The 26,195-nt window shown below is 42.2% G+C and overlaps 3 protein-coding genes across 5 annotated transcripts; 1 reads left to right on the plus strand and 2 right to left on the minus strand.

Annotated features, from left to right (window-relative positions):
* Positions 1 to 421: 421 nt before the first annotated feature.
* On the minus strand, positions 422 to 15,404 carry LOC135237395 (RNA-binding protein 5-like). Of its 2 annotated transcripts, none has more exons than XM_064304528.1 (24): positions 15,242 to 15,404; positions 13,729 to 13,806; positions 13,344 to 13,512; positions 12,625 to 12,780; positions 11,954 to 12,023; positions 10,339 to 10,412; positions 9,091 to 9,174; positions 8,722 to 8,782; positions 8,231 to 8,299; positions 5,983 to 6,143; positions 5,533 to 5,630; positions 5,294 to 5,381; positions 5,061 to 5,129; positions 4,531 to 4,597; positions 4,331 to 4,431; positions 3,994 to 4,120; positions 3,783 to 3,874; positions 3,167 to 3,337; positions 2,722 to 2,871; positions 2,050 to 2,310; positions 1,831 to 1,905; positions 1,615 to 1,715; positions 1,387 to 1,516; positions 422 to 1,223 (listed from the first exon to the last, which is right to left on the minus strand). In XM_064304528.1, the coding sequence occupies exons 2-24, from the start codon at positions 13,743 to 13,745 to the stop codon at positions 1,098 to 1,100; spliced, it is 2,517 nt and encodes an 838-aa protein (XP_064160598.1). In that variant the 5' UTR covers positions 13,746 to 13,806; positions 15,242 to 15,404; the 3' UTR covers positions 422 to 1,097. The 2 variants fall into 2 exon arrangements, with proteins under 2 accessions (XP_064160598.1, XP_064160597.1); XM_064304527.1 differs by having other exon boundaries at positions 13,729 to 13,791; positions 15,242 to 15,403.
* An 871-nt stretch (positions 15,405 to 16,275) lies between these two features.
* Positions 16,276 to 18,012, minus strand: brk1 (BRICK1 subunit of SCAR/WAVE actin nucleating complex). The gene is made up of 3 exons (XM_064304167.1): positions 17,827 to 18,012; positions 17,198 to 17,280; positions 16,276 to 17,105 (listed from the first exon to the last, which is right to left on the minus strand). Exons 1-3 carry the CDS (start codon positions 17,942 to 17,944, stop codon positions 17,079 to 17,081), a joined length of 228 nt encoding a protein of 75 aa, XP_064160237.1. The 5' UTR covers positions 17,945 to 18,012; the 3' UTR covers positions 16,276 to 17,078.
* A 142-nt stretch (positions 18,013 to 18,154) lies between these two features.
* On the plus strand, positions 18,155 to 25,977 carry emc3 (ER membrane protein complex subunit 3). Of its 2 annotated transcripts, none has more exons than XM_064304165.1 (9): positions 18,155 to 18,521; positions 18,929 to 19,088; positions 19,181 to 19,238; positions 19,330 to 19,423; positions 20,968 to 21,072; positions 21,765 to 21,846; positions 24,033 to 24,112; positions 24,948 to 25,030; positions 25,182 to 25,977. In XM_064304165.1, exons 2-9 carry the CDS (start codon positions 18,934 to 18,936, stop codon positions 25,308 to 25,310), a joined length of 786 nt encoding a protein of 261 aa, XP_064160235.1. In that variant the 5' UTR covers positions 18,155 to 18,521; positions 18,929 to 18,933; the 3' UTR covers positions 25,311 to 25,977. The 2 variants fall into 2 exon arrangements, with proteins under 2 accessions (XP_064160235.1, XP_064160236.1); XM_064304166.1 differs by having other exon boundaries at positions 18,155 to 18,517.
* Positions 25,978 to 26,195: the final 218 nt, after the last annotated feature.

Here is a 26,195-nt window from a genome sequence, read left to right on the forward strand (position 1 = left end):
ATGTACACAAACAAACATGTGAACACAGAAATAATTCACACCCCACAGATAATTCTGAAGTACAGAAAAACAGTGTAACTGGATGTGAAAGAATGTTCATGTTGCACATTCTGATTAAAAAAGTCGTTTTAAAAATATAATTCCAAAGACATCCACATAAATGAAAAATTTCTTCAAAGGATTTTTTATTTTTATATATTTTAATTGGTAATCCAATTTGACTTTGCATCACAGCAAAATGAGAAATAACCAAATAAGAGGTGAAAACTTTCTTATGGATGTATGCATATGTTGGGATATTCTAACAGACTAAGTCATCAGAACTGGTTGCACACTGTGAAACTCCAAAATGATTGTACAAAGTATATTAGTGACATTTATACACAGTAGGCCTAAATGCACTACCCAAAAAACCGAAAGATTTATGTTCAACGGCAAGCATTTATTTCTTTCAGACAGCCAAGAGGGATCAAATATTGTCATTTATTTGATCTGTACAAAATGAAACGATTGATTCATACAAACTGTACAAGTGAACAGAAATAGCTACTGACTGAATTTGAGAAATACTTTTAAACATGGAAAATATATACAAACATTAACTTAGATAAAATATTGTTTTAGTTAAACCTGTAACAAGTACAACAGCCTGTGTATTTCACCTATTAGTTACTCTGATATTACAAAGCCACAGATGGGCACGCAAGGTTCTGAGATTATTTCCATGTTTTCAGTTTGCACTCTGCAAATATATAATTCAGAAATAAATAATAATTATAACAGTGTACAGTTTTGCCACTTTCTGAGCCACTTTGCTCAAATGCTGTGCACCTCCCTCTGCATCTGACCTTCTGAAACTTGGCTCAGGTCACATTTCTGTGGGCGGGACTAGAGATAGGATGCGATTAACGGATGAGTGGACAATCACTGTCGGCAACCAGAAGGCTCTGCTTGTACTGAGGTGGCCTGGTCCAGAGGCGCTCAGGCGCTGGGTGCGAGCGGGGCAGTCTCTGTATCTCATGAGCAAGGTCCTGGGTGGGGGGGTGGACAGACGGGGCGGGGTGGGGGGATGGAAGGGTTTGAGACAGGCGCGCTGTTCACTCGAGCTCGGTGAAGCGTGCAAACAAGGCCTTGCGCACAATGTCCTTATAGGTGTCGGTGGCCGACAGCTCGTAAGAGCTGCCTTTGGTTCCCAGGCCCGCCCCCTTCGTCCTTAGCGAGGCCTGTGGGAGACGGAGAGAGCAGACTGGAGTCAGTGGCAGCGCAGACGGCTCGGCTAATTGGAACGAAATGCTCAGGCTAAGCCCGGCTGGCTGGAAAAGGCCCCCGGGGCGGGGCACAGATGTGTCTGCTCTGGGGAGAGCAGCTGGGCTGCTCCTCGCTCACCTCGATGGGGGCTGTGATGCCCTGCTGGTTGCGGCCCAGGCCCTTGCCCTCCTGCCAGCCCATGGCCTGCAGCATCTTGTTCCCGATGTTGTCGCTGTTCAGCCCATCCTTGGTGGGTTGCTCATAATTGCTGCCATGTGGGAAAACCAGGGGGGTGTTCAGATTTAGGGGGTAGCGGTTGTGGGAGCATTAAAGCCATCTCTCTCATGTACAAGGGTGAGCACTTACACAGGTTTGGGCGGCTCAACGAATTTCTTTTTCTTCGGCACGGGAGGTTCCGGAATGCCGTATTTCTCCCTTCTCTCAGCTGCCCGGTCTCTGTACTTCATCTGAGGAGAAAGAGAGGGACCAATTCAGTCTTTTTACAGTAAACATACTATACCCAGCTAACGTGCTTTACTCTTGGTGATATAAAATGAAACACCCGTGCAGACAGTTTATCACCTCAGTCTCCTTTCTTTCCAATTCCTCCAGCTCCGATTCTGACATTTTGGATCTTCTTTGGACTTCCAAGTTTTGCTGAAGAGAAATAACACTAGTTTAAGTCATGCTTTCTATTCCAAAACAAAAAAATAAGTTAAAAAAAGATGATGTGGTGTCAGGTGCACATGCAAACCCGGGCAGTACCATGTGCAGCTCAGACCCGGCATACATGCACGGTACCTTGTGCAGCTCGGAGAGCTGCTGGTGGCGCAGCAGAGCCTCCTTGTTGGGGAACTGCCGTCTGCACAGGAGGCAGGCCATCTTCTTCCAGTCCGTCAGCTTGTCCCCGCCCTCCTCGCTCTTCTCTGACTCCGCCTCCTCTGGGTCACTGTCCCCGCTGTACGCCGCCACCAGCCCGCCCTGATCCTTCACCAAGGTCTCCTCCTCCCTGCTCCTCACGAGCTCCGTCATCAGCTGCTGCTTCTCCAGCCCACCGCCCTGCTGCAACATCAAACCGCAGAACATAAACTTCCTCTGCAGAGCGCTTAATGTAACACATCACAGTGTTACATAATGTACTGGGGTGGTCACAAGAACAGCCTTACACAAGGGCTTATTGTATTACTGTACCAATGGCCAGCCTGGATTTTCATTCATTATTACGTAAGTCACTTCAATCTGCTTTCAATCTCTATTAACTGAAGAGGAAACGCTGGTGCTGCATAACTTATTTCAATTAGATTACTTTAGCAGGCCCGAGTAACATAATGTATGTAATGAAGGGGGAACATAGTTCTTTCAACTATACTTGAATTTTTCCCACCGGAAAGCCATCATTAAATGACCTCTCCATAGTTACCCCCTAATGTGTCCTCCAACACCTATCAGGTTCTGTTGATTGGCAGTCTGTACCTTTTTTTCGAAGAGCGTGAACCCTGCGTCCGCGGCGGCCGACTCCCTCCTCTCCTCGTCTCTGAACTGGCTCAGGGTCTGGAAGCTGGTCTTGAAGCTCTCCTTCTGCTTGTTCAGGCTCTTCGCCCAGCGCTCCATGTCTTTGGCGATCTGCAGGACACAGGAAGGGAAGACATGGCTTTTATGGGACGAATAAAACATCTAAGAACAACTCCACAAAAACCCAGGGAAAGCACTTGGTGTTTTTACCCACAGTTCCCTTTTACTTTTTCTGGAATTTCTGCTCTCCTTGGGAGACGCTGCGGACAATCACGCGCTGCCATGCCAGTCAGCGCTGGCACAGACACACACGGCAACACAAGAGCGAACTGCCAAGTAAAACAGGTTGGCCTTTCCAGAAAGCGGGGAATTCCTGCCCTGAAACCTAGAGGATGCTATGAGCTACCTGCTGGGCGGTCTTGCTCTTGGGCTTCTCCTTCTTCTCCTTGGGCTCCTTGGGGCCCGTGGCAGCGGGGCTGCTGGACGTCTGGGCCGGGTTGGCGTTGGTAGCGGGCACGTACGCCTGCTTCTCCCCATCCCAGTACAGGTACTGCTGAGTCTGTGAGTTGTAGAAGTACTGCAGAGGAAGACAGAGAGGCACTGATTCTACAGGCCAATCACTTCATTACCTCATGAATATTCATTAACTAATACAGCATATAACTATGCTACCATCTAGAACCTCTTAGAACAGAGGTATGCAGTCTGCTCCAGGAGTGCCAAAGTAATCCTGTTTTTTGTTCCAACCAGGCTTGACTGCCATTTTTATCTTAAGCATCTGAGCCCAAAGATTCAGTCTGAATGGTCAAAAACCAATTATTTCCAGCACATGGTCGACTGCGTTTAAATCTGTAATGAATCCAACTGGGTAGATGGGGATTTGGATGGAGCAAAAACCAGAAACATCTGTGGCAATCCAGGACCAAGCTTTCCTGTTCTAGAGTAAAGAAGTAAAGATGACAGAAGAGTAGAAGATGACCATAGTGACTGGTGCAGGAGGTAGTAACTGTGAAATCTGGTACCTGAGAGTTTGGATCATAGTAGAGCCCTGACTGTGAGTCATAGTAATACCCGGACGACTCGTCGTACTGGTAGGTGGAAGTGTCAGGAGCAGCTGGGTTAGGACACAGGAAATATCACATCAACGACCAAGAAAACAACTTTCAACACGACATGTTATCATTTTCAGAGATTGCCTCAGACAAATTGCCAAAGGCTCTCTTCTGCGGTTACCGTGTGTGGTGCTCTCAGAAGCGGGCGTTGTGGTGGCGTCTGCGGCGGTTACAGCTGCGGTCACAGTTGCGGTTGTGGCTGTGGCTTGCGGTTCTACCACTTCAGCAGCTGGGGCGGCTGGTTGTGACTGTAAAGGCGTGCACACAGTCATGATGAATACCCGGTTAACTGAAGAGACCCGTATCCATAGCACTGCCCCATTTCATCACTGAATGATATAACGTAACAGACAAAAACTGCATGGAATAAGCCACTGTGTTTAGTGCTTGTGTCATGGCCGAGCTGATGAAGCAGAGCGGAGCACAGAACAGTCGCAGGCTGATGATGTCAGACCTACCAGTGTGGCAGGCTGGCCGATTATGTGCGGCTGGTAGACCTGAGCGCTCTGAGACACAACAACTGCCGTGGCGACCGGGAGCGTCTTCATCCCAGGAGCAGCTGAAACACAGCGGACAAACGTTTGTGTACACACCAGCCGCCACACATCCCCACGTGCCGTTTCTCAGATACAGCCCTGGGGTGTGACGGGATTCTTACCTCCCAGTATGCCAGCTCCCAGAGCCGGGTCCACTGCGCCTGGCTGCTGATAGTAGGACTGGTACTCCTGGCCAGACGGAAAACACGAGCATACTTTCACATCCCAGGAGTTTTTACAATGAAAAACATTAGTGATTTGTTACTGTGTGGCAAGATATACATCCTATGGTCTCTGACTGATCTCTGCTTGATATTGAGATCGACGGGTCCTCTACTGATTTGATTTACTTTAATTGCACAATAACAAAATAAAAGACATACCAACATCATACATCAAATACAAGACAAGTGTGCGAGAGAGGAAAGAAACCCTAAGCGGCTTATAAGAGTCCTCCCCTAAATGATAATACATTCAACACTGCACAAGAAGTAAATCAATTCAGCGGGTGCTCTATACTTCCGTTACATGCAAACAGCAATATTACAAAAGTGCAACCTATCACGGTCAGTTTGTACCAGAACAGTTAGTATTAATGCAGACGCAGGCGGGATACTTAAGGACCAAATGTCCTGGTGCTTCCCATGCTCACCTGTGCATACTGCGTATAGCCCTCCTGCAGGTAGGCAAACTCTGAAGCCCCGCCCACACCCTGCTGAGGCTGAGGAAAGATGCACAGCTGTTAGGAAACTCAGGTCACGAAGAGCTGTGCCAATTTTCTGAGACTGACCAGAAGTGCATGTTTGGCATTATTGTAAATTTGGCATTAAGAACAGTTAAAACTGAACTGCTGAAGATGCTTAGGCGTCTGAGAAGGCCTGGTACCTGGCTGGAGGACCACTGGGCAGCAGCGATGGCGGTGCTGGCCACTGAGAAGGCACTGATGCGACTCCCGTCCGGCAGGAGCACGTCCCTGAGGACGAGGCAAGGCTTGTTAGCACAGTGCATTCTGGGCCCGGACCGCTACGCTACACCGCTTCCTTTTTAAAAATAATCCAAATAAATCAGCCCGACCCGCCGTTGTGTGATGGGGGCTAAGGTAATGCGGGATGCGGATGACTCACTTCCTGCCGCTCTTGGCGTAGTCCACGCCGATGGTCTTTCCGTCCAGCTTCAGTGGTGGCTGCAGCCCTTGGAGGATAGTGAGAAGCTGGGAGGCCTCCTACACACAGAATAAAAGCCAGTGCACCCACATGCTTCATCAGCAGTTACACAACACAAGAAAGGAAATCACTCAAGTTATATTTAAGCGCTTTATCCAATCTCCATTGATTTGTAGGAGAAAATGGGAAACTAACTTGGAGGAAAGATGAGAAGATGCAGTCTGTTGTAAAGAGGAGGATTTCTACTGCTCGACATTACAGCAGCACACCACTTAACTATGTGCTTCTACATGATTGTCTCAAAGTCTACAACTTTCCATGTCCTATTTCCACTGGTTTAACCAGATGATCTAAGGAGGCATATTCATGCCTGTACCTGGCATAAGCATGTCAGTGATGGCACACACGTACCAGCGGGGACGGAAGCTGCACGAAGGCGAAGCCCCTGTTCTGCCCGGTCTGTTTGTGCTTGATGAGGCGGATGTTGCGCGCTGCCAGGTTGGCGTACGGTGCCAGTGCAGCCATAATGGCCTCCACGGTGGTGTACGGCGCGATGTTCCTCAGGATGATGGCTGTCAGGGAGAGAAACATCATCAGCCTGTACTTCAGGCACTGCATTGTTAGATCACACGTCGCCTTTCATTTCAGGACCGGCTTTCCACAGGTATGGTTACCTACTGTAGTAGGACATAGTGTCTGTACGCATTTATGCTGCCATTGTATTCAGAAATGCTTTACCTCTCATGGACACTTTTAAAACTATTGCTTGTTTTATTTGCATAGACTGCTTTGTTGCTGTTTTTGTTGTGTTAATCAGATTAACCTACAGGGTCCAAGTTAAACTACGTGGTCTTGGAACTGTACTTCCCTCTTGTTCCAGGTTTTGGTTATACACTTTGTTGTATGTCACTCTGGATAAGAGTGTCTGCCAAATGCCTGTAATGTAATGTTAAAATTTCTACCTTTTTCTAGGATGCCCAATTGTCTGTGCTCATCGCTGCAACCTCTTTTGTCAATTCGGAATAGCAAAGGCAGGTACACGTTCTCCCCCAAAACACCCTTTGCTTGTTTTCATTCCACAGTCCACCAGTTAGACACCGAGTCAGAGGAGGAAACTTCCTGTGTAGCTTGTGCAGGTAAACAGTAAACACTGACCAGAAACCCCCCCTGCCTGGGCAATGCTACATCCAATTAAGCCGCGTTTCCACCGCAGGAACTATACCCCGGAACTAGGAACCTTTTGAGGAACTCAGTGCGTTTCCACCGCAGGAACTAGGGTCTAAATTTAGTTCTGTGGGCTTTGTTTTACCCCCCAAAACGTTCCTGCTCGGGGGGGTAGTACTTTCCGAAAGTACAGGAACCTTTTGGGTGGAGCTTGCAGCGCTGAACATTTCTGATTGGTCGAGTACTCGTAGCATTTGTGTTGTATTTATGTTCCGCCATTACCCGCCATGTTTGAAAATATGCAGCGGCAATTTATTTTCATAATAACTTCAAATCAAACTTGTATGTTATGCGGCGCAGTAGCCTACTTTGGTTATAGCCTGTCAACGTCTTGGAATTATAACGTGTGCTCTTCTGTTCTTTTCTTGCTTTAGTATTCGTTTTATAAAATGCTAAGTATTCGTGCTGGGGCAGCATATTACGTAGGCTACCAAAACATTCAAACGGATTAATTCGGTTGCTGAATATTTTCTTCCGGATTTTCTTTGTTAGCCCGTTGTAATTGACTCAAAACGTTTGATACAGTTATGTGAGGTATGCGGTAGTTCTGCATAATTAACATTGGTGATACAGTACAAGCAAACTGGAAATCACCTTCCGCACTTTTTATCCGGGTAAAATAACAGGTTAATTCTAGTAATCTTTGCTTTAGCTTTTTCAGACTGCCGTAATTTTACTCAATTTTACTGCCATTTTTCAATTCCACGAAAAGACCAGGAAGACTATGGACTCATTTATGGTGCATGGTTCGCATCTGGAGGGCACACTTCGCTGCTCGGCTAGCAGTAACTTCGAAGGAAAGCAAACGGTGGCTGTACCACTACTAATTTTCACGCAAGTCCGAGTTTTCGTTCTATTCTTGTCATTTTGCGATGTGCCTATATGGAATTGACGACGAGAAAGTAATAAAACAGCAAATTGTTTACAACGTGTGCATGTTTTCTGCTGTTAATGAATGTGTTTGAGAGGATATATGAAAATCAATAAATACAAAAGTAACCATATATAGTCATTGTTGGTAACCCGTTGTATATAAGTGGAATAAACCCCTCCGTGCTGTCCCGGTTATTAGAAAATAATGTAGGCTACTTCGGTGGTAGTATGGGGTTACAGAAGAAATCATATGACAGATGGACCGACGACAACGTCAGTGGGCTAATTTGCCTAATCTTCGCGGTACTTTAGACCCCGGTGGAAACGCAGACAACCATTGGCTGAAGGAACCTTTTAGTTCCTGGTAAAGTAGTTCCTGGGACTGAAAGTTCAGGGTAATTTTGGTGGAAACGCGGCTTTAGGTGCCACCCTGAAGGAGTACCTTCCACATTCAACTCTGGCACAGCACGGATTCGACACCAGGCCATGTGGCCCCATCCACAGACTGAAACGGTGACCTGTAAAAACTCTGTCAGTTTTACGACAATGGGAGAGTCCTTACTATCGCCATAGTCCTCCCCACTCTGCTGCGGCTCTGGAGTCACTCCACTGGAGCTGCTGGGCTCGCCTTCTGTTAGAAATGCAAAAAACAGGAAGCAGGAAGCATCATTAACATCAGTTCCAAAACTCTGAGAGCTGGCCAGAGTCCAGAGCCAACCGGATTTTGCCAGGAGGAGGTGGGAGTACCTAGCGTGGATGCCGGTTACTGAGGCCAACTCTGCACAAACATGTGACCAACATCCTTGAGGTAAAGGTGCCACCCCTTGCCCCACCCCTCCTGTCACATTTGAATAATTATGCGGGATGACTACAGAGGGGAATGGCTAAGTAAGTAACACCAATATAAGGCACCCTCAGGTATGAGCTCTGACAGGTTGGAAAGTGTTAGGCCAACCACCAGTCATTGCCCACTGTGTATGCAATGCGTGCAGTCTGATTGGCTGGGGCATCCGCACAGGGGGTGCAGTGGCATCTTGGGTACAGTCTACTTACCGACTTTGGCTGCTCCACACCTGAAGCACTTCAGCCTCCTCCGGAAATTGTACAGGCCGCACTGCAAGCAACCGGTCACATCATTTTTATTCTAAACAAAGCAGGGCACTGAGAACAGCAACCTGAGCTTGCTGTCTTGGTCACAAGCCAACTAAGGAAGCTGCTGTCGCTGCACTCACTCCAGACGGTGACAGTCCAACAGCCCATTAAGAGAAAAACATGGCTAGGCACGAGCTGCTAACGGAGCCAACGCTAGTGAGCCAAAGTAAGACAGCGGGTTCTACCAGGATTTCATAAACCACAGAAAATGAGGCATGGGGTCACCGCAGCGGAAGGTCGGGGGGGTAGGGAGGAACAGGGCTCACTTACAGTGTTGCACAGCCAGTCTTCAAACTTGTGGCGCGGATTGCTGTAGTGCACGCCCACGCTCTTCCCCTGGATCACCAGCAGTTTCTGCAGACAGACAGACAGAACGCTGTCACACGGGGTGGGGCGATTGTGCTGATTCTATAACACCCCAAGAACAAGTGACCACGAGCAGAGATGGGGGAGTGTACGCTCCAAAACTCCCCAGAGGGGGTAGACGTCAGCTGATCTTTATCAGAAAGAGAAAGAGAGAGAGAGAAGCGAGTAGTGTGTATGCCAGTGTGTGTGTGTGTGTGTGTGCTTGTTTGTGTGAAGGTGCCTGTGTGTGCACGCACTAAGGGCAATTTTATCCATGTGTATCGGACCCGAGTGCTGCCAGCTTGGTCTTGGCCCATTCTCATCTTCGGAGCAAAGGGGCCAAAATGGGCCAAGACTCAGAGCTGGAGCAGAGTGTGCTGTTGCAGCCAAGGGAACAGTCTTCATACACGTGCACATTAGACGATCCCAAAACAGAACGTCCCAGTCCCTGAAAATAAAAATGTCCCTCTTCGGGCCCCATACCCCTACAGTTCTTTCTTCTGTTCTTTTAGGTCCCCAGATCAAAATAAAAGAACACTAGTAACACACATAACACTAAGTACCTTGCTCAAGGGTACAAGGGCAGTGCCGTACCTGGAAATCGATCCTGCATTTGGGTTACAAACCCAGTTCCCTAACCACTACATTACACTGCTGCCCCCAGAAGTGACACATTGGGTGACTGCCTCCTGTTGCACCCCAGAAGTGCTCAAATCCAGTTTTTCTTTACTAATATATAATGCATACATTTATAATTTGGCCAAAGATTCAGAGAGTCCAATGTTATCATTCAGAAACCTGATGAACTGTGCAGGGATTTTACCATTATGGTCCTTTGACATTACCCCCTACCCCCCAATCTCTGTATATCTTATGAGATTCTAACATTTCTATATACAGCTGTACAAACTATTTTGACAGGATTATGTAAATACCAGGGTAGGCCTTCCACACCCTCTCTCTTTCAAAGAGTAACACCCTCCCCCAATAAAAACAGAAATGTGGTTGAGTTTCAATACAGGACCATCTTGGCAGCTCCCAGCAAGCAGTCCATCATGTTATGATTTACAGCCAAACTGGCGTCATCCATCCTCTCCTTCCTATCGCATCTCTGTTTGATTTACTGTTCTGATCTCCAGGATAAAAATCTAGACTTGGCGATTGTGAGGCAACCTGATTGGTCTCCATCCATCGGGTAGCATCTTGCAAGTGATAAAACTCCACGAAGGCGAACCCTCGGCTTATACCTAGAGACAGCATTCAAATATAGACGGGAGTCGTGTTAGTCAAAGTCCTTTGGCATAACAATAAAACTCAAACTGCTTCAGAAACCCATAAAGTGAAACAGCAGGTGTTTTTGGGAAGGGCAGAGGAGGCAATTGTACCAAACTTTGCCATAGCAAGAAATCTCTTAAAATAAAGATGCCAGAGTGGCACTCCATAACGGCGGTCCACAAACAAAACAAACAAATAAAAAAATAAACATGTGACTGTACCGTACATATGACTGCTACCCGACAAGGAATTTACAAATACTACCTAGTCATATTTACCTGACCTCTTACCTGGTCATCTTTTCATTACTTTATGAATCAAAGAGAAAAAATGGGCTTTCCCAAAAATAAAACAAAAAAAGAAGAAATGGGTGAGACAGTGTTTGATCCAGGATTCAATTATAGGGGGCCAATTTGGCCCCCTACTATTTTTAGGGGGTCATTGTCAAACATCAGGGGGTCAATAAAAATAAAAAGAAACATCCAGGAATTTGAACCCACTTGTATGGTAAAAACACAATATCTTAAGGTATAGGTAAGGTATATATTTACAAAACAAAATCATTATCAATATCGATCAGTATAGTGGAATTTGTTTTAAAAATCTGAAAATGATCCTTTAAAAAACAGACCCCGCTAACTTAACATTGGCATACAGAATACCAGTCCGGCAGTTGAACAAACAAGTGCCCTTTATTGCTTGGAGAATTATAGCAGTGTCCTAGGCTAACCTGAATGCAATGTTAGTGAAATACATTTACAGACTTTGACTAACTTTAATCATTGCAAGATTGGGTAAATGTAAGAATGAAGTTACCGAACCTACGTTTTTTTATTTATTTACTTTTTTGAAAGTTTGCTGCAACAAATTTACTACGATAGCAAATCTACCAGCTAGGTAGTTTAGCCAATTAATAAGCTAGCTTGCTAATATTACAGATATAACATTAGCTAAACTGACTCACATCTAATGGCTAACTACCTACTTAGCTAACAAGGCAATACTAAGAGTACTGCTTAAGTGAAGCTGTAGTAGCTAGGTAGCTAGCCAGCACATTGCACCAATTAGCAAAGTTACATTAATACAAGAAATAACTCAACCTTATTAAATATTAAAATTAATCCATAACATCAGTTAAATAGATAACTTTGCCATTATTGACTAATGTCAGCGAAATAGATAACATTAGCCATTATTGACTAACTTGCAATATTTTGAGACGTACTACTGATGTGATAAGCTCTAAAATTAAATGACTTGCATTGCAAACGCCATTACACTTCATTTTATTTGCCCCCGTTCAAACTGGGAGGAGGTCAATTGGCCCCATACATCGATTTCTGGGGGGTCACTTAGGATTTTTAGCGGGCCAATGGCACAGCCTAGATCAAACACTGGTGAGAGGAGTAATGAAAATTCCATTGCTATGGCAAAATGTTCTCACAGGAAGCACTATGGCTCCGTGAGGAGTGTGGCTGGGCAAGGCCTGATCCTCAGAGCATCCATTTCTCACCTGTCCTGTTCTTCATCAGCCGAACGTCAGCGGGCTGGGGTCCCTGCAGCTGGTCCAGGGCTGCCTGGATCTGAATCACAGTGTGGCAGTGTGAGAGGACACTTCATGCGTCACTCATATTACGCGCACTGCAGTGTGTAAGTATTTCACAGCTGGTTTTGACACACCATGTTATGGCTGTGTCTCCAATCAATTTATTCAATGTTTCAGCCTCATTCAACCTGATGGCCAATTTTACTGGCATTGACAGTGGTTCTCATGTTGAGACAACAGCAACAGTCTCCAAATGTAAATTCCACACCTAAAATCAACTCCAGACCTTTTGTTAGCTTTTTTGTGCATGAACTAATGATGCAAAGACACACTGGCCAAGAAACAGCAGAGCAGCCAATAGTCCAATTTTTTATCTCCTAAAAATTGAGGGAATATGTGTTTAAAGGTTTAATTCCTACATGAATTACCTGATTTGGATGTAATCACCCTCAAATTATAGCTGACAGTCAGCATTTTAACATCATATTCATTGCTTCATTTCAAATCCAATGTGCTGAAGTACAGAGCCAAAACAACAAAAAGTGTGTCACTGTCCAAATATGCACCACACTGTAAATATATATATGTGTGTGTGTGTGTGTGTGTGTTCTGCAGCCATGTCAGGACTCAGGACTCACATCATCCTCAGTGATATGGACCGACAGGCCCCTCAGCATGATGGTCTTGCTCTCCTTCTCCTCTCCCAGCTCTCCCCTGAAGTCCTGCTCCTGGTACTCTCCATCTGAGTGGTATTCATCAGACCTATCGCTGTTGTGTCGTTTCCGGTCCACTCTCTGCAGAGACAGACAGTGAATTCTGAACACATCCTCCTTTGTGAGCCTTGACACAGAGCAATACATCAAGCAATTTTTTGGACAAGATCTTATATAAATCCCATAAGGACATGAATCCCGAAAAGACGGTGAATGCAGGTACTACAGCTAATGATATTCCATCAGGAAAAACAGAACATGACCTAAACCAGGGATAGACATCCCTAGTCCTAGAGACCCATCTTCTGTTTCCTCACTTGAATTGAACAAAAATCCAGAAAATTCTCAGGCTCTTCAGGACCAGGGATGCTTACCCCTGATTTCAGCTCATATCTTCAATACTATTGTGATTATAGTGTGAAGATATTAATAGCACTAACTAGTTCAGCCATTCCAGATCTTACTAGGAACACTATTTTCAATCAGTACTGGTATACTGATTGGAAACTAAGAATTCCAGCGATGGAAATCGGATCAGAACATTAATGTTTCCCGAAAAAGGGACTCAAAGATCTGCACTCTCCATCCTTACACACTTCATTTGACTGGATGGTGGTCGTGTCCCGCGATCCAGCGCGCCTCACCTCAGGGCTGTCGCGGCTCCGGTGCTCATCGTAGCGGTCGCCACGCCTCTCATCGCTCCAGCGACGCTCATACTCGCGCTCTGGGTCCCTGTCCCGACGCTCACGCCACTTGGAGTCCTCCCGACTCTGGTCTGGCCCATACCTCCCAGTGCGCTCAGTGCGACTGACCCTATACATGCGCACACCATTAATCTACCAGCAACAGTTCTACCGCAGATCACCAAACACTGGACAGAGAGCTCCTTTTCTCATAAATTAGCATTTGTCTTAAAAGTAAATATTGCAATGATTAAACTGAAAGTATGATAAAAGTAAAATGATAAATAAACCAACACAACAGTCTTACTTACACAGTCTCAAGTCTATATAGTTTGAAAAGCCTCACCTTTTATCTGCTCCCATTGTCTAATGGTTCAACAGTGGGCCCTTCTTCCCAACTTTCAAAACACTGCAGGGGGAAAAGCTATATTTACAGTCACCACTAAAGGACAGCTATAATAAAAAGATAGGCCACATTTATTTTTCCAATCTTGACATTCAACTACACACGTAAGTCCACAAACACCAAATATTTCACTGATTTGGCCTCAGGGCGGCAGTACAACCGTCACTGAACAACAACATATCATGCACTGTAGAGGCCCAAAACCTAGACATAGGCTAGATTTTCTCATCCTAATGTTGGCTTATTTAATTTTTCATTTGGGATATCATTTTGGATATATTCTAAAGCACAGTGGGTCCATTTATTGGACTGAAAATAAACTAAAATTCTCAAATTCTTGAATTGGATGCTCCCCTCTAAATTTTCTCTGGCATCTTATACTTTTCAACAAGCCCTGAAATGACCTCAGGGGTCTGCTATACAGATATGAGGCTAGTTGCTCCAAATAGTAGGGCTCAAGGGCACCATACCCAATTCTGGCTGTGTTTGGTGCATAGGAAGCCCTGTGGTCCCGACCAAATTGAGTATTTGCAAATGGCAGAGAATCCAGTGAAATTACCCATAACAACAAGTGAGTCATTGGTCAATATCAACTCCTCTGGTTGGTTTAGCCTGTGCCAAATCCCTGGTCTACAGTCCTCTGGAGCAGTAACTGCCATACTCAGCTGGTGGATGTACCAGTGAAATCAAGCTACAGCAGGCTGCATGCGTTTCAAATCAGAGAGTGTATGTGCAAAAGTGTATGCCCTGCTGAATTGACAGAAAAGGTTTACAATTATGGCTGGCCATTAAAAATATGGGGAAAGATAGATATCGAGCAAAAATATTTTGTAATATGCAGTCACCGTTACTTTCCCCATAGAACAAAATGGCTACCATAATCCATACAAATCAAGTGTTGAAATTTCTTTAAAAGCTACAATAATGAAAATCTTCTATTTTGTACAGACCTATAGCACATGCAGATTTGTGTGGCTAACGCGACCATGGGTCAAAGAAAGTGCTGCTGTGAAATTCAGTGAGCCAAGAACCATAATCGACTCGTTTATTATGATCAAATGATTGTTCGGTTTGTTGGTCCCCGTACCGATCATTCTCATAACGTTAGTCGTTTTTTTTTTTTTTTTTTTTGTTGAAGTAGGCCTCCGCAATAATGTACCCTTATATTCACAAAGGTTCCGCGATTAAATATAACGTTCAGTTCTGCATGAGACGTTCGCTGCATGAGACGTTAATATAGTGATAATAAGAATGTCATCAAAAAACAAAATACAATACACACTACTTCTAACGTACTAAACCAAGCCGTTTCTTAGCTAGCTGGCTAATTTCAATGTCGGAAACGTTAGCTAGGTAGCTAGCTAGGATGATCTGCTCATGATCTGAAGTTAAAACTAGACGTATCTTTATATCAAAGATCAATATACTTTTTTAGAGCTATTGCATAACTTACCACGCTTGAGTGTTTTAAATGCAAAAGTAACCTCTTAGTGGACCGAGAAAAACCCAAATACTTATTTTCTATAGGTGCCAATGTTTTCCCATTTCACTAGCTACGATCAATGTTTCCTTCACCCAGACAGCCAAATGCATCATGGGAGGTAAAATGTACGCATGTCATTGCGATGAAGAACCCGTCCATTCGAGAAACATTTCAATTTCGAAAGGGCGATTTTTTCTGCGTGGTAGACACCCTAAATACGTGCCAATAACGAATAATATCAAGTATACTTGTCTACTTTAAAAAAATGGAATCACGTGATTAAATGGCAAGACAGCAGAGAAGACCTCACAATTTTGAGGCTTGTGGAATGAAACGTATATAAACCATTAAATCACTTATTTAAAAAACAATCAAAGGACTAACTGTGAGGAATGGGTGAAAACAACTGTGCATGACCATAAGGACTGTCTATTGGTATGTTTACAAATACATAACGAAATTAAGTCTGGCTAAGTTCACTTTTTATTTTCCTTTACCAAACTCTCCTCTCAACCTGGAGAAAGGAAACTTTTTTGTGTCCTTGCAAATAAACTACATTTACAGAGGTATGAAGTCATCATGTTATGGTTTGCTCAAGGTGAATAATGTCAAAGAAAAAGCTTAATCATACTACATTGAATGTGGTTTCCTTTGCAGCATTTAGTCCACGTTCCTGAAATTTGAGGGTAAACTTGAGAAGTACCTCATGAGAGAATGGGACATCTAATGCCTTATGGCACAGGTATCAAACTCTAGTCTTGGAGGGCCGCAGTGTCCGGTGGTTTTTGGGGTGGTCTCAGTACACATTTAAGTTATTGATTGGCAAAGGAATCCACACACCTAGTTCTCAAGGCCTTGATTGAAAGAAAACCACAAAAACTGCAGCCCCCTTGGGATTCAGTTTTACACCCCTGCCTTATGGTAATGGTAGCCACATAAAGTTCACTAGAAATAAATCACGTGATATTTTTAAAGCATGGTGAAGCAATCAACTACACAATACCTTTTTAAATATACTTTACTATATTTATTGAATTTTTAAAACAAAGCAATTGTTACATACAATTGTACATACAGGAACATAAAATATTTCTGAGAAAAATAAAACCATCACAGCAAGAGAGAGGATTTGGCACTTTGCAACACCGTTCTCTGTCCTGTAAACTTGCATTGCACAAAATAGTCAGCACGCACACCACCATAAGACACCACTGGAAAAAAGAAAAATAGATATTGCCTGTCCTATACAGAGAATTTTAATTCATGATCCCATAGAAGCATTTTCTTCTTTGGTACACACATGCTCAAAAAGATGGGGACAAAACATATTCCCTTTACAGACAGTGGAACAGAGGAATGCAGGGAAAGGAGACACAGCCTTTGAATTTTTTTGGCAGCAATGTCAAGCATTATTTTGCAATCAGTCAAACTAATGGCCAAGTAACATGAATTAGCCTTCAACAAGGGATAGAATGTGCAATTGCCTAGTAAAATCTTTTGCAAACAATGTATACATACAAATATTTTTCAGTGATTTAAGAATTTATCAAGAACTGTGTGTCTTTGAAATGCAACATCTATGAGACCTGTGTAGGCCACAGCTCTGCACGAGACGACCTGGGGTCTTAAAACAGTCAAACACCAAAACAGTTAATAGGGACAGACTCCAGTGGTCCCATATAAACACATAATATAACAATGTAAAATCTTAAATCAGTTTTTAAAAGGTTAACTCGGAAACGTAAAGCGGAGTCTGGTGGTCATTTTGTGAAGAGCTGTGACATCAAGCCCAACAATCCACAGAGGTTTAAGTCAACGTCTCCCCTTTCGTCACCTTGATACAAAGAAAAAGAAAAAAGATCAATTAAAAGTCAATATATTTTTCAAATTCTGGAATTTAACATCGAAAAATACGAAGTGACTTACCCTTGCCTCTATGTACTCGATTCTCCTTTCTAACGCAGTCAATTTCTCATTTAGAGTCGCCAGGCGTGAACGGCAGGACATATCTGCGGCAAATCAGTGTTAAATCATTTTGTGTTTGCTAAATAGGCCAAGTTAATAGCAAACTCAACCAGTTTACCACTTTGGTGCTCACCAGTTTGTTAGAGATGCAATATAGACTAGCGTTCTTTAAAACGCGCTAGACTGTAGTAATTCATCAGAAAATAAGGCAATGAACGATGATTCAGGCCTTAAAATGTTTAAGCATTAAGCTATGCATCTAGCCGATTATTAAAGCTTGGCCAAAGCGTAGTCAGTAGTTCTGCCGACTATAGGCTACAACAATGGCTATGCTAATGTTAGTTATTAGTATGTTTGTTTACTAGCTGTCAAGCACGAGAAACCAATATATAATGTTCATTTAAATTAATTACACATAGTTATTACTTCTTCCACAATATCAACAATGTTGCACCTCCCTGTTGATCTAAAAAAGAGACAGTAATTAAGCAAACTGGGAGTGGTTGGAAAGGAACAGGCCAAGCTAGGCTACGTGGTTCCCATTGAAACGCATTTGACGTTCACCAAACGTTTGGATGTAATGTTCTTACCAAAAGAATTTAGAAAATCAGCAATTTTCTTGATACTGCTCGTGATAACTTCGATATATTCTCGATTGGCCCAGTCTTGGTGAATCTCCCTCTGCACTGGGTCTTCCTGGCCGGCCATTTTCTCGCGAGTTTAGGGACAGCAGAGCCAGATATGTTTTCGCAATAATTTCAACCGCATTTCTATCCCGAACTTCACCGCCAGGGGACAACAAAGTCATAATAAAAGAAAATGGCCGTTTTGTGGATAGCGTTCACATTTTACATTATCGTTACATTAAACCAGAATTCGTTTATTTAGTTTACTGATTTATTTGTTTGACCAACATTCAAAGTAACCTTTCGATATGACATAAATTGAACAATTTTCATTTTAACCAGAGCACCACAAGATAGCAAGATAGCTCGCCACACTAACTGTTGTCGCCTTTGGGGGGCAGTACGCTTTGCAACGATTGTTTCTTTCTTTTGTTGCTGCTATCTTCCTGTGTCTTTGCTACCTGTCATTAGCACACAGCGCAGTTCCTGGTTACAAGCATTGGGGATATTGCATGGCTGCTGATGCAGCGATAGCTGGCTAACTGTCTCCGTATCCGAGGGCGGCTGTCGGAGGAGCCGAAACGGAGGAGCTAAGCGGATTGCTATCCGGAAATTCAACGGCTCGAGAAAAAAACGTCTCATTCCAACGCTGACGGTCGGTAAGTCATTTTTACAAAATTCACTAAAACATTTGCCGTTTACCTACATGACCCTTTCAAATATATAGGCTGTTTCATCCTTATGTTTGGCCACCATAAGCTAGCAAATGCTAGCGAGGTTACACAGACACGCCAATACGATGCCTTTCGCTTGGTATAATTTGAATTGCAATTTGCAATGTGTTGTTATAGCTTTTCACGTCGCCTACGTTTTATCTTTAAAGACCACTCGTCAGAGAATAGGTTCGTACGTTTCACGTAGAAGTCAGAAGCCAAATGAAATTAGTTTTCTGTCCGGTTAGCTTGTAAGCTAACATTAGCTGCCTATGTAGGATTTGCAATGCGTGGCATCACCACTATGCTCATTACGCTTCGATATTGTAATGTGCACTTTTCTGTTCGCTTAGCTGTCATGGCTGAGCCAGAGTTACTGTTGGACTCCAACATCCGTCTGTGGGTGGTGTTGCCAATCGTTTTTATCACCTTCCTGGTTGGGGTGATTCGCCACTACGTTTCCATTCTGTTACAAAGTGACAAGAAACTCACACTGGAGCAGGTGTCGGACAGGTAAAAATCGGACTTACAGACCTTTGGTACTGAACCCCGATTTGGTGCATTGAATTGTTCTGTCTGTAATTTTTTTTCCTCCGAATATCCAGCCAGGTTCTCATCAGGAGCAGGATTTTGCGAGAAAATGGAAAGTACATTCCTAAACAGGTGTGTTTATTAGATTAAATGGAAACAGCAATATTACAATCCTTGTATGAAATATGTAGCCAGCTAACATAGTCACTCTTCTTCTCTGTAGTCCTTCTTGATGAGGAAATTTTACTTCAATAATCAGGAGGATGGCTTCTTTAAAAAAACTAAAAGAAAGGTTGTTCCACCATCACCAATGACAGGTAAGCTCTATGTGTCTATCAGAATTCATTTCCTGCTTACTTCCTGAGTAATAATCTATTTTATATCAAACATGCGGTAGTGTTATCATTTTGCGATAAAGAACACGCATTCCTTTTACAAACGTAAGATATGGGGGTTGTATTGTCTCATAAATCATTAGATAAATAATAAGAACCTTACACAAATGAAATATGTGATTCACAAATATTTTTTGTATCTTAGAAACTTGAAAGAGAATAGGTTTGCACACCTGGCACAAGTTTTTTTTTTTTTTAACAGATCCTTGGAGGAAAGGATGCAATATATTTTAAAAATTAAACTAATTAAAGGACAGATGGTTCAGGAACAGTTTCTCCTTTTTGAGTAAAACAATGTCAAACCCATCAATTTAATATAGCCATCTCCAACATATCAGGTGTATCTAATAATTAATGAATCAGGTGACATCGGTTACGTAAAATCATATCGCTGTCATCCTACTTTTTATATCTTTTTTATCTTACAAACAAAACAATTGGTTCACAAATAATAGGCCTAATTGGTTCACAAATATGCTTTTGCACTCACTAAGCCATTACAGCCATATTCCTGGATGAGCAGTTGTCTCTTTGCCACATAACTCTGACCTTGCAGTGCTTGTAAAACCTAGGAGAGCTGATTGGTTGAAGCAAGCACATATGTGCTGTGATTGGTCAGAATAATGTGGGTGTTAGCAAAGAATGTCTTAAAATCTGACTGGCTGGAGAAAATTCCATGGGGGGCAAAAAATGTGGATAAATTTGGAGATATTGCAGTGAGGATCATCTAAAAAATCCACAAATGAATTCAAGTTATTGTCAAATGAATGCCATGCATTGGTAAATCTTTTCAGAAAAAATAACGTGTGTCAGTAAGTTAAAATGTATTATTACGTTTATCTGTTTGACAGATATTTGTGAGTGCTAAAGCATATTTGTGAACCAATTATTTTGTTTGTAAAATACAAAAAATATTTGTGAATCATTTTATTTGTGCAAGGTTCATATTACATTACAGGCATTTAGCAGACGCTCTTATCCAGAGCGACTTACACAACTTTTTTTACATAGCATTTTACATTGTATCCATTTATACAGCTGGATATATACTGAAGCAATTTCGGTTAAGTACCTTGCTCAAGGGTACAACAGCAGTGTCCTACCCGGGAATCGAACCTGCGACCTTTTGGTTACAAGTCCAGTTCCTTACCCACTGTGCTACACTCCGTCCTATAATAACTACTAGTACTGAACATGAGAAAAGCACAACAGTGCAATAGATTTCACGCGTTACTTAACCCTCCACTTTAACATATTCTTTATCTAATGATTTATGAGACAATAATATCTCCACAGGAAGCAAGCTGTCTGTGTCATATGACTATTTTCAATAGGCATTTAAACCTTATACTTCAAGTGTTTGGTCTTGTTAAACATTACAAATAAGAAGTGGCTATGTTGTGGTAATGTAGTACTTGATTGTGTATATGTTTACTGCTGCACCTGTAATGGTATTTGTCATACAGATCCCAGCATGCTGACAGACATGATGAAGGGAAATGTGACCAATGTTCTACCCATGATCCTTATTGGCGGTTGGATCAATTGGACCTTCTCAGGTTTTGTCACAAGTGAGTATGGCACCCTGATTTATTGTGCACAGCACCTTTATTGCTGCCCTGCCCCAATCGGTAATCAGTAAATTCTCTGAACTGGAATTGAATGGATTGAATTATTTTAATTTAACTCTGAAATTAATTCACTTTGCAATATATATTCAAAACTATCAGTGGTTAGGCTTATACCCTTGGTGTTAATTTCTAATATTGTGCACAAATTGTTATTAAACATGTTTCATGCATGCTGTTGTTGCTGAGATTTATAAACCTTGAAATTGTCGCAAAAATGTGCATATTTACGCAAGCTCCAAACCATGCTTACAAACTGTTCTTCCACCATATAAGGATAGTTGTGGGCGTTCACTGCATGGCGTCTTAAAGCTTGTTCATGTGCACACACTTTGAGATATTAGTGATTTATAAATCAAACGTGTGTATATGTGATTTACAAAACTTTTTTCATTTGTACGCACATTTTATGAATCATGCACAATTTAGTAACTGGTTGTACAATAAAATTAACGCAAAGTCTATGCTGGAGAACCCTGGTGTTTGATGGAAACTAAGCCCCAACAGCTGAACAGTTGGATTTTTGGTCTGCATCAGAAGATGGTGAGGTTACCACACTGTGCGGTTACCTCACTGTGTGTAAATGTGTTTAAATGATCCTAGCATTTGGTTTATTTTACTCTTTGTCCTGGCAGCCAAGGTACCTTTTCCCCTCACACTGCGCTTCAAGCCCATGCTGCAGCAAGGAATCGAGCTGCTCTCTCTTGATGCCTCCTGGTCAGTGTCATCTTTTGAATAATTGTAACTACTTTCTCAGTTTTCTCATATCATTCTTTGGTTTTCCAGCTGGTTTTAAAATGGTCTGTTAAATCAATGAATAAACAAATCACATTTTACTTAGTGTAGTGCAATGGAATTTTCACATTTGTAGTATTTAAGACAAAGAAGTCACTGTAGTAAAATTCAATTGCAGGTTAATTACATGTAGGCTATGTTTCTGAAGATGGTGAGCTAGTGCATCAGTGCAGTACATGATGTTAGAATCTGTGCCTGCATTCTGCCATTGTATTGCCATGTTATTACAGTGGGCTCCAGAATTATTGGCACCCTTGATAAATATGCACAAAAAATGCTTTAAAAAAAAAAAAAAAAAAAAAAAAGGCTAAACTTAAAAATAATACAGTTATTGACATAAGCTTTATTTTCCAACGTGTGTAAACTAGTGTGCTTGATTAACGATTCATTGGAATCAACCAAAGTCTTAAATTTTGTAATAAAAAAAAATATTTCCCCAAAAAACAGGTTCCACAATTATTGGCACCCCTGGCTTAATACTTGTGAAAACACCCCTGGAAAAGATGACAGCCATGAGTTTATTATTATAACCTTATTTGTGATAAGGTTAGAGAACACATTTAGAGGGATTTTTGACCATTGCTCCATGTAGAACTTTTCAGAATCATTGATATATTTGGGTTTGCGCTTATGGACCCCCCCTCTTCAGTTCAGACCACAGGTTTTTGATGAAATTTAAGTCTGGAGGCTGAGATGGCCATTGGAAAACATGGATGTTGATTTCACTTAAGCATTTATGTTTAGATTTTGATGTATGCTTGGAGTCATTGTCTTGCTGGACAATCTACCTATGACCAAGTCTTAGCTTCTTAGCAGAGACAACCAAATTTTCTGCCAGAAGTTCCTGGTACTTTGTTGAATTCATTGTCCCATTGATCTAAAATAGTGCCCCGGGACCACTGCCAGCAAAACATCTCCAAAATATCAAAACCCACCTCCATATTTGACAGTAGGTATGAGGTGCTTCTCCTGTATGCATTCCTCTTTTGCCGCCAAACATGTTGATGGTGTGTATGGCCAAAACGTTCAATTTTGGTCTCATCTGACAATAGCACTCTCTTCCAGTCATAATTCCAATGAGGTTTGGCAAGCTCTAGATTCTTGGTTTTGTTTATTGTGCTCAGTAAGGGCTGTATTTGTGCCACCCTTCCAAAGAATTAGTTGGTATGGAGGTGCCATTTTATGTTTTTTTTTTTAGACTTGTTGACCACAAGAAACAAACCAATCTCTGCTATTCTTAAACGGTGATCCTTGGGTTATTAATGGCCTCTCTCACCATCTTCCTCACCGTCCGTGGGGACACCATGCACTTGCTTCCTCTTCCTGGCAAATTTGCGACCATTCCATATGTTTTACACCTTTTTATTATTGCCCTTACAGTGCTAAGTGGTATGTTTAACCGTTTATGTCTTTTTTTGTACCCATTACCAGACTTGTGACAGTAAATTACCATCGGTCACTTCTGAATTGACAGTTATTTGGCTTTTCCCATGCTGATGAATGGCAAACGGTTTTTGTTTGCTTGTTACCTCATTTTTATTCTCTAGTGAAACTGGAAGTGATGGAATGACACTATAGTTCCTTTAGACTGAGATGAACTAAATTAAGTACAGTTGTATTGCCAATTTCATTTTGTTTGATTTTACTTTCAATAATTGTTAGGGGTGCCAATAATTATGGCATCTATGGTTTTCAGAAAAAATTAGATTACTTAATAAAAAAACATTGAAGCATGACAGTAAATGTATTGAAAAAAGTATATAGTTTTCCCATATGTTTGAACATGACATACAGATTATTATCTGTCATTTATTTTATGCAGCCTTTTTTCTTCATTTTTATTAAGGGTGCCAATAATTCTGGAGCCCACTGTGTCCCCCCAGTGGTCCAGAAATCTGTCTTTCTGTAAAATTTCAATATTACTGCTCAGTGCTGGTTAAGCAGGGTATTTCTCTAGCCATTTTAGCCCCCTCCAAATCGGCTAATGTGACAGTCTTAGGAGAAGACTAATCAAAAGTGAAGGTGTGAAGTATTAAATCCTGGAAGGGGTTTAAATATCTGTGTACGAGTTGCCACTTATGACCCTGTGCTCTTCTTTATGTGTTCAGGGTGAGCTCAGCATCCTGGTACTTCCTGAATGTGTTTGGCCTTCGCAGCATGTATTCCCTGATTCTAGGACAGGACAATGGTAACACACGCTCCCCTGCAATGCATGACCTTATGACCTTGTGTTCCTCAGCACAGCTCCTCCTCCTCTGGGCTTGTGGACAGAAATGACTGTTTATACAAAGTATAGGACTCTACTAAATAATGCATTGACTGGTATCCAGATTAATAAAAACAGATCTCTTGAAAATTTTAGTTGATATCTTTGCTATGCAGACTGTATAAGTTTTAGAGTAATGCTGGTTTCAGAAGGAGTGTTTGTAGTAGAAATATTTAAATCATTTGATACCCACTAGAAGGACAGATAGCTGGAGGCATTCTTTGCCTCATAAAAAGATAACAGCTCTACCTTCCAATACTTCAGTGTCAGTTTAACAGCAAAAACATCTGCTATAAATAGTAGCTGGCCAATGGCATTGTGTCAGCAATGTTCTTCACAGTGCGGATCTGTTGTTCTAGTATGTAAATAAAAACTGCCACCTGGCCTTACTGCTGTTTCACAGTGATATTGCCAGTGTCATGCCAGCGCCACAGAAGATTGTATTTACGTTTTCAAATCCCCACCCCTTTTAAGTGTGAATGGAATTTTGCAACCAAAAAATAATCTTTGGGCCTTCTGCTCCCCATGCAAAACATTTTTTTTTGTAGCAATAACACTGTTAGATGTCCTTTGAGTCAACTATATTTGATTCAGTCTTGGGAGTGGTGTTTGTGTTTAATGAGAAGGAATTAAGTTTTAATTGAGCATGCCCTTTAGTCAGCTTTAGTAATTCTCCTGCGATGTGGTTTTACTGTAGGGTTTTTAGATGCTTTGTAGTGGATATGGCTTTTATTGTTGGTATAATGTGACTTCACAGGAGCTGATCAGTCCCGAATCATGCAGGAACAGATGAGTGGGGCTGCCATGGCCATGCCAGCCGACACCAACAAGGCTTTTAAGGTAAATCTAGAAATGGTTAGCTAGAGTACAGATTAAAATGGTTCTTATTTCATTAAAGTATGGTGCGGTCCATTCATGTAGCTAGTGTGTGCTTTTGATAATAACTGTATTCTATGTTCTATGACAAGTCTGTGCTCTCCACCCTCCCAAGGCTGAATGGGAAGCCCTGGAGCTGACTGACCACCAGTGGGCACTAGAGAGTGTGGAGGAGGAACTGATGAGCAAGGAGCTGGACCTGGATGGAATGTTCAGCAGCGAGTTGCCCACTGGCATCTTCTGATTGCATGTGCACTACTAGAGATTGCTAATGGGTTCAGTCTTTTGCTAAAATTAGTTAGGGAGGACATCTTATGTTGAGCTGCTTGAAATAATCCAGTGATGATCAACAATGAACAATTGGTGCGACTGATGTTTTGATTAATTTCTAAATCAGTTCTACAACATGATTTATTTTAAAGTGAGCATTATTGCTACTACATAAACTGAATCAAGGCCCTTCCCTATTAAGAAACTTGTCTAACAAAAATAAAAAAATAAGTAATTTTACTAAGTAAATGTGGGGAGTTTCCTTGAATCATGAACTCTAGATCATCACTGAAGGATACCATCAGCAATGGAAAAGCCATTTTCAAACAGCTCCTAGTGTAATGATGTTACTGTAGGGGGCTTTCAAGGAAAATTGCAGCCTGTCTCTTTCATCCAACCCCTTTGTTTTGCTGCTGCCTCCTTTTAATGTCTAGTGTTCTGTTTCTTCTGTCCATTCCCTCTTTGGTTGCTATAATTCCTGAGTTGAGGACACTGGTGATGGCATGTGGCCATTGATGTGGCCCACTAACTCTGATACCTTGTTTGTGTGTGGAAATGTTTGTGTTTTCTTTTTATTATGGACCCCACTCAGTTTTTTGTAACATTATCCTCTGTTTTGTAAAGAGACTGTTTTGACAAGACCTATATGAGTGCAGTGTGTTAATTTCTTGGCTACACCATGCATTATTATAGAATTTTCATATTACTCAGACAAGTGTATTCTCAATTATTGGAGAATGTTAATGCCATATTTAAGACGACCCAGTTTTAGTTTCCACAGAATGACAATAAAGTCAGGCACACATTGTCAGAAAGCGACTCCTATGAACAACAAGAGTAACTGGCAGATGACAAGTAG

Source organism: Anguilla rostrata, chromosome 13, assembly GCF_018555375.3.
Source record: "Anguilla rostrata isolate EN2019 chromosome 13, ASM1855537v3, whole genome shotgun sequence".
NCBI classification, from domain to species: domain Eukaryota; kingdom Metazoa; phylum Chordata; class Actinopteri; order Anguilliformes; family Anguillidae; genus Anguilla; species Anguilla rostrata.

Coding starts and splice junctions, on each gene's coding strand:
- LOC135237395 (XM_064304528.1), bottom strand. Junction 4,121..4,330: donor TCGGCCAGCCTGCCACACTG/GTAGGTCTGACA, acceptor ACGCCTTTACAG/TCACAACCAGCCGCCCCAGC. Junction 1,224..1,386: donor GCATCACAGCCCCCATCGAG/GTGAGCGAGGAG, acceptor CGTCTCCCACAG/GCCTCGCTAAGGACGAAGGG.
- brk1 (XM_064304167.1), bottom strand. CDS start 17,944: ATGGCCGGCCAGGAAGACCCAGTGCAGAGGGAGATTCACCAAGACTGG. Junction 17,281..17,826: donor TGATTTTCTAAATTCTTTTG/GTAAGAACATTA, acceptor GATTTGCCGCAG/ATATGTCCTGCCGTTCACGC. Junction 17,106..17,197: donor TCGAGTACATAGAGGCAAGG/GTAAGTCACTTC, acceptor CTTTGTATCAAG/GTGACGAAAGGGGAGACGTT.
- emc3 (XM_064304165.1), top strand. CDS start 18,934: ATGGCTGAGCCAGAGTTACTGTTGGACTCCAACATCCGTCTGTGGGTG. Junction 19,424..20,967: donor TCCACCATCACCAATGACAG/GTAAGCTCTATG, acceptor TTTGTCATACAG/ATCCCAGCATGCTGACAGAC. Junction 25,031..25,181: donor ACACCAACAAGGCTTTTAAG/GTAAATCTAGAA, acceptor CACCCTCCCAAG/GCTGAATGGGAAGCCCTGGA.